Raw genomic sequence first — 12,237 nt, 5'->3', positions numbered from 1 at the left:
TTCTTTTGTAGGCAACTGAACACAGATGTTATATATTTAGAAAGTGAATGGCACATACCTATCTATATTTATTTTATTATTACGACAGGTTTCATTTCACAATTTAAATGACTGTATATTAGTCACATTTTGTGTCAGACTTCAAAATGGTGATTGAGAGAAAGTACAGTGGCATCGTATTTCGCCTGCAGTAATATGACACAAACTTTTATCTGTCTCAGTGCATCTGTTCAATTTTCAAGACATTCAAATGACATTTGTTACACGCAGCACATCAGGAGATATACCTTTAAATTTTTCAATTTCTGTTTATAACATGAGGTATTTATCTAACTTACTTATCATTCTTATGTTTTGATGGAAATGTCTAAACATATAACGCATATTACGATTATTACCCTCCGTGTTGCCCATGCTACCATTTTTTCTTTCTCCACCAATTAATAAAATCTTCTGGCTATTGTGCTGTGGTCAATGTATTTCACAATTAAACCCAACATTTTGACCCCATCTGTCGAGGACAATTTTAAGGGGAATCATAGCTTCTCTGAGTGTCCAGTAGACACGCTGGCCCACTAAGTTCACGCATGCTTCCACACAATGTCATGATGCCACATCTTTGAATACCCGACTGCAATTGGTCATTTTTGATTACAGTCATCCACTCTTCCAATCATCCGACTGTGGAACACTGGTAGGCATCTTCTTTAGCACCAGGATGCAAATGATGTTCATTTTTTACACTCTCCTCTTCCCTATCGAAATTCCTGGGTTGTTTTACAATCTCTATGCCCTCTCTGTATAACTTTTCATGCTGCCCAATTGTTACTGCCAGTGCTTGAACCCTATCAAAATGAATGTAGTAATTTACTGGCTGCAAAGCATTTTCCACAACACATGATCTGTCAATCACCCCCCCTTCTGCAATTGACCTTGCGTTCTTCTAGTCACTTTTTGACCATTGTTTTTGTAGTACCAACATACACCTTCCCAAAACTGCGCAGAATCCTATAAATTCCTGCTTCTTCCAGGGTCTTGAGAGCATCCTTGGCAAATTTTAGGTGATCTTGTGTCTTCTGGGTGAGATCGTAGATTACCACGTAGTTCCTTTTTTCAAGACGATTTCATATGCCCTCAGCAATGTTCTTAATGAAAGGCAGGAAATCACAGGTGCTTGAGCATTGCTATGATTTTGCATGGTGTTCTTAATGCTCTTTTTACCTCAGCATATAAATAACCATTCTCGAGCAACACACTGCGAGATATTTTAATTATGTGTCGAGCAGTTCTGTTTCATAGATGTTCCTTGCTCTATCCACCAACATTTTTATGCTGCCTCTCTTTTGATGTGGTTTGTAGTTCAAATTCTGGTGTAAGTAACAGTCTTCATCATAACAGTGTGCATGACTTTACAGTAAACTGTGTGGCCTAAGCTACCATCTTCTTTCTTAAAAACTAGCACATCACAAAAATTTAATCTTCTGCCTGTGTCCTCCTTCATGATAGATATCTCAAGATTAATCCTGTTGAGATGCTGCTGAAAACAACCTAGTTCCTCTCTACCATGCCTCCACAAAACAAACATATCATCCACATAGTGGTCCCAAATATTCAGTTTTTTGTTAGCAGCTTCCAATGTCTGCTCCTTGAATTTTTCCCTAAAAACATTCACTATAACTGGCCTTGAGGGGCTTCTCATAGCCAAGCCTTCTGTCTGTTCATAGAACTCATTGTCCCACATTTAAAATACATGGTTGTGCGGTAATATTTAAAAAATTCTATAATTTTGGAAGGAAAAATCCAATTAAGCCATTGCAACACATTTAGCGAAGCCATAGATGCCATATCAAAAGTAACTAATAGAGCCTCTGGCTGGACCACTATGCTCTTTAATTTACTGATAAAATGTGCCAAGGGGGAGGGGAAGGGGTGAGATTAGCAGATCATCAGCTACGGAACATGTTTTGCATCTAGGAGACCACTACACTGATTTTGATACGACTCAAATACTGGCACAGGCACTAGCAGATACCGTGAAGGGCTATACAAAAAGCCCTTACAGATAGTAAAATAACCCGGCTGTAGAGATTGTAAAATAGCCCACGAATTTCGATAGGGAGGAGAAGGGTGTGAAATTGAATGAAATTTGGATCCCAGTGCTGAAGAAGATGTGTACCAGTCTTCCACCATGGGGTGATAGCAACACCAAAGTACAATGATCGACAACGGCCAATTGCGGTCACGTATTTGAAGTATGGTCCACCTCCATAACTGAGTGGTCAGTGTAGACAGTTGCTACATGGAGGATCTGGGTTTGATTCCCAGTACAACCAAGGAATTTTCCTTGGTGGGAGGAGTGGTACGGGATGCACTCAGCTTTGTAATGCCAACTGAGTAGCTACTTGACAAAGCAGCAGGGGATCCATAGACTGGGAACTCTACAAAATGGCTAGGAGAGCACTGTGTTCACATCTCCCTCCATACTGCTTTTGTACAATGCTGCTAGGCAGAGGATGACACGACAGCCGGTAGACATCCTTCGGGGCTTCACAGACCGGCACGGAGCTAGTTATTCAAAGTATGCGATGTCACGCCACTGCGCAGAAGCACGTGTACACGGAATTTAGCTGCAGTCCGTAGCGATCCAGGGTGTGAATCAGACATTCAAAGAAACTTTGATCGAGCACGAGAATATCTTCCACACGTGGAAACAAAAGACTGGGTTTAAATGTGAAATCCTTTCAGCCACGACATAGTAGACCAGAAGATTTTATTAACTGTGACATGTCTAAAAGTGGAAAGTTTACAATCTCCACCAACTGACAGAACTGTGCCTGCAGTTAATTGACAGCTCTGTCATTTGGAAACACTTACACTAAAAAAATATACTAAAAATTTTGGAAATTGGAGGGATCACACAGACAATGCTCCAGTTATACAAATCCTTCTGGAAATTAGTAACGAAAGTAAACTCCTACCAGAAATATTCTGACATACACCACAATGTGTGCGGTGGCATCTCTCGTGGAAGGACACGTCAGTACCACCCACACGTCTCTCGAAGCTCCTCATTTGCACATATGACACTGTTCCTTACGGAGCAGATCATTCCGGTGCCGTCCCACGATACGCGGGTACCACCGGGTGTACCTCTGCCCACAGGTAGTGAGGTACAGCAGGCTACCTGCCCAGCAGACACGCTCCCACACGCACTAGCCGCCACTGCCTGCACGCACTCTACCACTGCAGTTCCGTCACACAGCCCACAGCCCAGACATCTGACCGCCCCCACACCGCTCGTCTGCCTGCCCCCTCCTACTCACATCCGACTGCTCACCGGTGGGATCGCGAGCTAGAACGATCCGAACCGGGGCTCACGACATCGATCGGAGAGTATCACGGCCTTCACATTTGTGGAATGTAGCTCACATCACCCTCAGTTGCCTAGTGCAGCTGACGTTACGGCACAAACTATGTCCGGCATCCTAAATAATAGCAACACAGTCTGCATTATCGAGATATTTTGCCAGACAGCACTAATCACAGATCATTGCCAAGTTCTGAATTCGGCTTAAAAATACTAGTCGGTCACTATTCGATAGCAAGGGAGTTGTGTGCTAGTTCAGACATCACCCTCCTACTCGGTCCTTCTAGCCCTCCTACTACGACTAGCCTTAAAACGCGTTTCATTCGCTGTCTGGTCATAGCGTTCCTTCAGTTGGGTGCACACATTTATCTAGAATCAGCACAGCAGTGGAGCTGCTGACCTACGTCTCTCCAGTGCCTTGACTGATTTGACAGATTCCACCACAATCCGATCACCTGCCATACTGGTAACTCTAATATAGCCAACTGTAGCTCTCAACTGTTCTATTTCTGCTTGTGTTACTGGTAGATCAGCCTTTTAATGCCTGAATTGACCTCACTGCCATAGCTACGGTTTCCCTCTCTACTACTACTACTACTACTACTACTATTATTATTATTATTATTATCATCAGCTGGTCTTTCTCCACAATCGTGGAGCAACAGGCACATCTACTACAGAGCCAAATGCTAGCCACTGTTTCACAGCATTTGACATGAAAAAAATTGTAAGCAGCCCTAACACTGTCTGTCATTTCTCTCTACTCTGCAGCTATTTTCCCACATGTCCATAGTAATGATTCTTTAAGTCTAGACACATTATTTAGTAATTAGGTGAATTTTTACTGTTTGATTTCAAACCAAAAATGACTGACTTATGATAAATATTTTACAACAAGAAACTCTTGCGATATTAACAATATTTAATTTGCTAAATGACAAGAGTCAGTGAAAGGTGATGTTTCCTGTAGTATGTGATTCAGTTACCAGTTAAAAGGTAATGGGAAAATCTGCCTGAATTGACCTCACTGCCATAGCTACGGTTTCCCTCTCTACTACTACTACTACTACTACTATTATTATTATTATTATTATTATTATTATTATTATTATCATCACTAGCATTGTTATTTACAGTTACAAAGTGTTCCTTACACTTACTATTCACTGCTTTGAAATAATACTCACAGTAAAACTTGGGAAATAAAGTTCTCGTAAGGCATCTTCACGCTGAATGTAGGCAAGGTGTATCAGATTTGCTAGAAGACAAAGGGCATAGTTGCCTTCCAGAACATTAAATACTATCCTAGTATTCTGTTCCAAATTCAGAAGGTCCAAACTTCTGCCAAATATTTCATGGCTGATGATGGCAGAAACACACTAAAATAACAAAGTAATATATAAAGATGTAAAATGAGATATAACAGCTAACAAAGAGCACTACAGCTGACATTAAGTTAAACGACTCACCTTCAAGCCTTTACTACTTACAATATTCACAAAGTGCCAACTGGTGGCACATGAAATTTGTTATAAGACAGTAATTTCTTTTTTATTTAATATTATAAATAGTTGACCTGTCAGCTCTAAAAAGCGTCTATTAAGAAGTCAAACAATTTCTGCTAAATAATGAATGTAGTAAAGATCTGAAGATGAATCCTCATTTAACAGAAATACATTACAATACTACAGTATGTTGAGAATTTTTATTTTGGGACAATCTAATTACAACTGAACGAAACACAATTTTTTGTGTTTCCTCTCAGTAAGTCATCTTCAGTGGCCTGGAATATGTACATATATTTGTTTGTATATTTAGTTTACATTCAGAACATTGAATACTATAAACATACTGTAATATTACAAGCAAAACAGGACTACAAGAGCTGAAAACATTATAATAATAATGTTACATAGCACAGCTCAACTTGACTAGAAGAAAGGCTCAGTTGGTAGGACATGTTCTAAGGCATCAAGGGATCACCAATTTAGTACTGGAGGGCAGCATGGAGGGTAAAAATCGTAGAGGGAGACCAAGAGATGAATACACTAAGCAGATTCAGAAGGATGTAGGTTGCAGCAGGTACTGGGAGATGAAGGAGCTTGCACAGGATAGAGTAGCATGGAGAGCTGCATCAAATCAGTCTCAGGAATGAAGATCACAACAACAGCACAGCTAACCAAAAATTATGTAATGCATGTGTCAGGCTGCTGCTCACAACATAGTGGAGATGCTGAGTCACAAACAGGCACAAAAAAAAGACTGTCACAAATAAAGTTTTCAGCCATTAAGGCCTTTGTTGACAATAGACGACACACACACACACACACACACACACACACACACACACACACACACAAAAACAAACAACACAAACAACTGCAGGCTCAAACAACTGGAACCACACGGCCATGAAGTGTGGTTTCAGTTGCCTGAGCCTGCAGTCGTGAGTGTGAGTTGAATTTGTGTGTGTGTGTGTGTGTGTGTGTGTGTGTGCCATTTATTGTCAACAATGGCCTTAATGGCCAGAAGCTTTATTTGTGAAAGTGTTTCTGTTGTGCCTATCTGCGACTCAGCATCTCCAATATGTGTTGAATAGCAACTTTCCTTTTCATAACATTGTTGCAATCCATCCTGGATTTTCCATTGTTTGATTTTTGTAGGTATCAGGCTCATATACCACAATTTAATTACACTGCATCATTTAAAGTCATAAGAATTATAAGGCGAACAGTAAGTATAATAAAGGTTTTAGTAGAGTTAAACACAAATATTCTTCAGCTAATTAAGATGAGTATAAGTAAACTGTTCTCAGCTTCATTCCTACTTATACTGCTGTTTTTACGAATTGATAAGGCTGATTTACTGTAGAGCAAACTGCTCATATTTCTTATCCCATGTAGACTCTTGTTCAGTGTTCGTCTCATAAGATGAACATCTGCACTTGACTGTGTATTATAATAATGACCCAACCTCTTAGTTATTGTTAATTCAGGTTCCTGTCACAGTTGGATACAGTTTCTTGATGGTGACTATTTCTAAATGTTAACATTTGCTCTCAAAACCATTACCTGCATTTTGAATGTTTGTTTGTGCATAATTCCACTCATACACTTGCATGGTATCAACATAATACAGACCCACATGACAAATGTGGTATGATTACACTTACAGTAAGCTAGACTAGTATGTCAAATGTACCATTTCTGAATTATAGTGATACTATATTTGTTGTATGGATCTATATTACGTAGATGTTATTCATCCGTCTCAGTGGAATTATGCTCTAATGAACACTTGAAATGCATGCAATCGTTTGAGAATGATGTTAACATTTAAACCTAAGCATCACCAAGAAACTGTATGTACATACGACAGAAACTTGAACAAATAATAATCAGATTTAAGTTTCTGGTACTTTCACCAACAAAATATTGGAATTAAATACACTTACTCATCTCAAACAAGTGTAGCTCCTTGTTTAGAAGAATCCCATTTTTATATATAAATCTAGCGAACAGACAATATTTTTAATTCCCTAGAAACTGGCTTAATGGGTGTTTGATGAGACACCTGTTGCATCAGCTTTAAGAGCCTCTTTCGCATCGCAAACATTTTCCTATGTATTGAACCCAATAACTGGGTTGCCATAAGAGATAGTTGAAAGCACTAATGCAAAATAAACTGTCTTGAGGGCTGTGATATCGCAGAAATGTCAAAAGATTTGAAAAGCCTAGCACAAACTACTCGATCTTTTGAACAGCTTTCCTCTATGTATAACAAATTATAAGTTATGTTCTATCCACAGCATAAGAAATTTTATATCCTTCGCTTGTTCTATTGTTGCGTCACTTCTTATTATGGGATCTGTAAAGGTAGGGTGCTTTTTGGAGCACTGAGCAGCATATGTGCAGGTTTGCTTTCATTTAACAGTAGGGTATTATTGTACACCCAGGAAATTAGTTTGTTAATGGAGTCAGTTAACTCACTGCTCGTTCTTTGAATCTACAGAATTTGGAAAAGGAGATTTGTTTCATCTGCAAAAAAATTTAAGTAATGCTTTAGATATATTCAGAGGCAGATCATTGATCAGTTGGGCCTCACGCACACTATAAGAGCGTGGCAACTTCAATTTCAATAAGCTCTTGGTGGTCTGGCAACCCATTTGATATATTTTGAACATTCAGTAATGTAGTGAAAGAATTATAAACCAGTGTATCAATAGAGCTGTTGTAGGTGGTAGCTATTCTAGTGGGCTCTCTGCCAATATTTTACATGTTATGTGTAGCAGTAAGGTGGCTTGTGTTGTAAAGCCATCATCAGAGCCTTTAAGGAAGGAAGGTTAAGGTTATCATCCTGCAACTGAGGAGGTCATTAGAGAAAGAGCAGCTCAGATGGGAAAAAGAGACAAAAGAAATTAGCTGTGTCCTATACAAAGATACCACCCTGGCATTTGCCTTAAATAATTTTGGGAAACCTCAGAAAACCTGACTGGATGACAATTTGAATCTCAGACTTTGCAAATGTCAGCTCATTTTATGAGCAGCTGTACCACCCTGCACATTCTTCTGATCCATAAGATGTACAGATAGTGTAGCATGGTCTGACAGCTGTGAATCTCTTCTCTATCTTTAAACATCGTTTTATGTTGTATACTTAGTTTTACTTGAACACGATGGCCTAGTTTCAAACTACTTTCTCTTTGCCTGTACACTCTGATCAAGTAGCCATTAACATAACCTGTCCCTCTACGGGCACTGGTGACACCGGAAAACAACATCACAGACCTTGTACCGAACTGGTCTTGTAACAACACTAACTGATGCAGCAGTCATTCCAGCATTACATCCCTCTATTTTTGTCATGGTGATAACATTCTTTATGAGTTTTCTGGCAATCACAAAATAAGTTGAAAAGTAATGTTGCAGTAACATTTTAAGTATTTTGCATTTTTGAATATAGAATACATATCGGCACCTACAGTGAGTGGCTAACAGATGTGGGGACCGAATGTCGCCGAGGATAAGCAGACACCTTGCACTGAGAGCTGATGGCATCCATGTATCTGGGTAGGTGGTGGTGGTGGTGGTGGTGGTGGTAAGGGTGGGGGTGGGGCAGAAGAGTGGGTATAGAGCAGGACATGCTCTTACCCCTAGCTATGTGGCAGTGATGGTGGGCTTTGTAGCTAAATAATCTGGAGATAAAACAGAACCCAATTCTGAACCGGCTGCTGTAAGGAACAAAGTGTGGAAGAAGTGAAAGAAGTAACAGGAATTATTTCGAAAGCAACAAAAGATCCCTCAACATTTGTGGAAAGATAGACAATGTAAAACAGGAGAAGGCTAAACATGACATACACATACTAGGAGTAATTGAAATAAAATGACCTGAGAAAGGGGATTTATTGAGCAATAACTTTAGACATTTACACTTGGAAGAAGAAGGAAGTTATCCAGGTGTGGAGATAGTACAAAGTAAAAGCGTAGCCATATGAGTTTAGAACTATGTGTAATAACATGACAGAATATTTACATTGAGAACAAAGATTGAGTTAGTTGACGTAGTACTGACACAAGTGTACACTCCCAACTGTGGTGTCGCTCACCACAGACACCACATGTCACTTTGTAAGTCATAGGTTAGTACCAGACATTCCTAGTACTGCCACGAGAGGCAGGTACACAGCAATCACGGCTGCCGTCTGACAGCCACCCTATGGACACACCCACTTCAGTCAGAACAGGCAGTGCCACTACCTAAATAGATAAGAGGCTACCACAAGCCAGCATCACCCCTCTTCAGTAGTGTGATCTATGTCTGCGAGCATTCTGCCTTTCTCTCAATGACTACAGTGTATTAATACTTGGCTACAGACTAGGACACACTAGATTTTGTGACCGGATCCACCAGGACTTGTGTTCTTGCACCTCTTTGAGTTAAGTAAACAATTTTTACCTAACAGTTGTTGTTTCTCTCATTCTCTGCCTTCACCCTTTAACCCAAACATCACTAGACAATACAAAACACTGGTGCTGATGAGATGTTTGCAAGTTGTTGGATTTGTGCCTTGCTGACAAAGTAACACAATAACAACAACAAAGATAGCGTGTGTTTCTTGTCTGTTGCATTGCTTGTCTACTGACCTTCTTGTGTTTCACAACATCCTGACCTGCAACTTGCTATTTTCATTGTTTTCTTTTACAGATGCAGATTTATTATTATTATCTTCACTTTCTCAGACATTAAGTCCAGTTAAAAATGGAGTGACGCGGACCTTGATCAAGCGTCACTTACTTTTAACTGTACGGTATGTGTTATATTGCATTTAGGAACTTTCGGGTAATTGAACATGTATCAATAATTACGGATTTCTGTAGCTGTATATATATGTTTGGATGTAGCTGTATTGCATTGATGTACTGGTGGATATTGTGTGGTATGACTCCTGTAGTTGATAGTATAATTGGTATGATGTCAACTTTATCCTGATGCCACATGTCTTTGACTTCCTCAGCCAGTTGGATGTATTTTTCAATTTTTTCTCCTGTTTTCTTTTGTATATTTGTTGTATTGGGTATGGATATTTCGATTAGTTGTGTTAATTTCTTCTTTTTATTGGTGAGTATGATGTCAGGTTTGTTATGTGGCGTTGTTTTATCTGTTATAATGGTTCTGTTCCAGTATAATTTGTATTCATCATTCTCCAGTACATTTTGTGGTGTATACTTGTATGTAGGAATGTGTTGTTTTAAAAGTTTATGTTGTAAGGCCAGCTGTTGATGTATTATTTTTGCGACATTGTCATGTCTTCTGGGGTATTCTGTATTTGCTAGTATTGTACATCCGCTTGTGATGTGATCTACTGTTTCTATTTGTTGTTTACAAAGTCTGCATTTATCCGTTGTGGTATTGGGATCTTTAATAATATGCTTGCTGTAATACCTGGTGTTTATTGTTTGATCCTGTATTGCAATCATGAATCCTTCTGTCTCACTGTATATATTGCCTTTTCTTAGCCATGTGTTGGATGCGTCTTGATCGATGTGTGGCTGTGTTAGATGATACGGGTGCTTGCCATGTAGTGTTTTCATTTTCCAATTTACTTTCTTCATGTCTGTTGATGTTATGTGATCTAAAGGGTTGTAGAGGTGGTTATGAAATTGTAGTGGTGTAGACGATGTGTTTATATGAGTGATTGCTATGTGTATTTTGCTAGTTTCTGCTCGTTCCAGAAAGAATTTTCTTAAATTGTCTATCTGTCCATAATGTAGGTTTTTTATGTCGATAAATCCCCTTCCTCCTTCCTTTGTGCTTAATGTGAATCTTTCTGTTGCTGGATGTATGTGATGTATTCTATATTTGTGGCATTGTGATCGTGTAAGTGTATTGAGTGCTTCTAGGTCTGTGTTACTCGATTTCACTATTCCAAATGGTTATCCAATATGTAATCTTCCTGTTTAGTGTGTTTTCCCTTGGCTATGCTATTTTTCTTACATTTGTCTGTTCCAAAAACCATATTTATATAATTGCTGAATACTTCTGTTATCTTTAGTAATTGGTTGAGTTGTTGATTTGCTGCTGCCAGTAGTTTTAGATCATCCATGTATAGCAAATGTGTGATTTTGTGTTGGTATGTTCCAGTAATATTGTATCCATAATTTGTATTGTTTAGCATGTTGGATAGTGGGTTCAGAGCAAGGCAGAACCAGAAAGGACTTAATGAGTCTCCTTGGTATATTCCACGCTTAATCTGTATTGGCTGTGATGTGATATTATTTGAATTTGTTTGGATATTAAGTGTGGTTTTCCAAATTTTCATTACTATGTTTAGGAACTGTATCAATTTAGGATCTACTTTGTATATTTCCAATATTTGTAGTAACCATGAGTGGGGTACACTATCAAAAGCTTTTTGGTAATCAATGTATGCGTAGTGTAGCGACCTTTGTTTAGTTTTAGCTTGATATGTCACCTCTGCATCTATTATCAGTTGCTCTTTACATCCTCGTGCTCCTTTGCAACAGCCTTTTTGTTCTTCATTTATAATTTTGTTCTGTGTTGTATGTGTCATTAATTTCTGTTTAATGACTGAAGTTAATATTTTGTATATTGTTGGTAGGCATGTTATGGGGCGATATTTAGCTGGGTTCGCTGTGTCTGCTTGATCTTTAGGTTTCAGATATGTTATTCCGTGTGTAAGTGTATCAGGGAATGTGTATGGGTCTGCAATGTAACTGTTAAATAATTTAGTTAGATGTGAATGTGTTGAGGTGAACTTCTTTAACCAGAAATTTATTATTATTATTATTATTATTGTTATTATTAGTCTTTTCTGTGACTTCTAATTGAGGCATTCTTTACAGCTCCAGTGTTTACATTTTATTTTTATTCAGTTGCTATTGTATACTACACCATTGCCAATGTACTGCAGGAAATGTCTCTAAGTCAAGATCTTCAGTTGCAGGTCCTGCAAATTCAACAACCTGTTGCCCGAATAATGCAAGTGGTGCAATTCCAAAAAAAATCTGCATCACTTGCTGCATCTCAAGTGGCACCACAACAGGCACCTCCTGTCTGGGCACCAAAGTTTCAGACATTCGAGACACAGCAGGAACACTGGCTGGAATTCCGTGCTCAGCTCAACACTCATTTCACTGCACATCATATCCAATTATGGACAGAAAACCTCATTTTTTTGGCAACACTAGGCATCAAAATATACAGATTGGTGTGTAAAATCTTTCCCACCACCAAACCTGAAAGTGTATACTACAATGACTCGACTGCTGCGTTAGACAAATACTTTGATAAACAAGTGAATTTGGTAGATATAACAGAATATGACAATTTGAGATGCTAATACCCACAAT

General features: G+C 38.8%; 1 protein-coding gene across 2 annotated transcripts in view; it reads right to left on the bottom strand.

Annotated features, from left to right (window-relative positions):
• The window catches only part of LOC126460849 (ubiquitin-protein ligase E3B), a 297,274-nt gene that overhangs the window by 218,887 nt on the left and 66,150 nt on the right, over positions 1 to 12,237 (bottom strand). For both annotated transcript variants that reach the window (XM_050095948.1, XM_050095949.1), the window contains exon 5: positions 4,555 to 4,746. In XM_050095948.1, the coding sequence (XP_049951905.1) occupies positions 4,555 to 4,746 (192 nt within the window). The remainder of the gene's footprint in view (positions 1 to 4,554; positions 4,747 to 12,237) is intronic.

This window comes from Schistocerca serialis, chromosome 1 (genome assembly GCF_023864345.2).
Source record: "Schistocerca serialis cubense isolate TAMUIC-IGC-003099 chromosome 1, iqSchSeri2.2, whole genome shotgun sequence".
Lineage (NCBI taxonomy): Eukaryota > Metazoa > Arthropoda > Insecta > Orthoptera > Acrididae > Schistocerca > Schistocerca serialis.
Note: the sequence above shows the minus strand (reverse complement) of the source record. Positions and strands in the feature narration are given on the sequence as shown.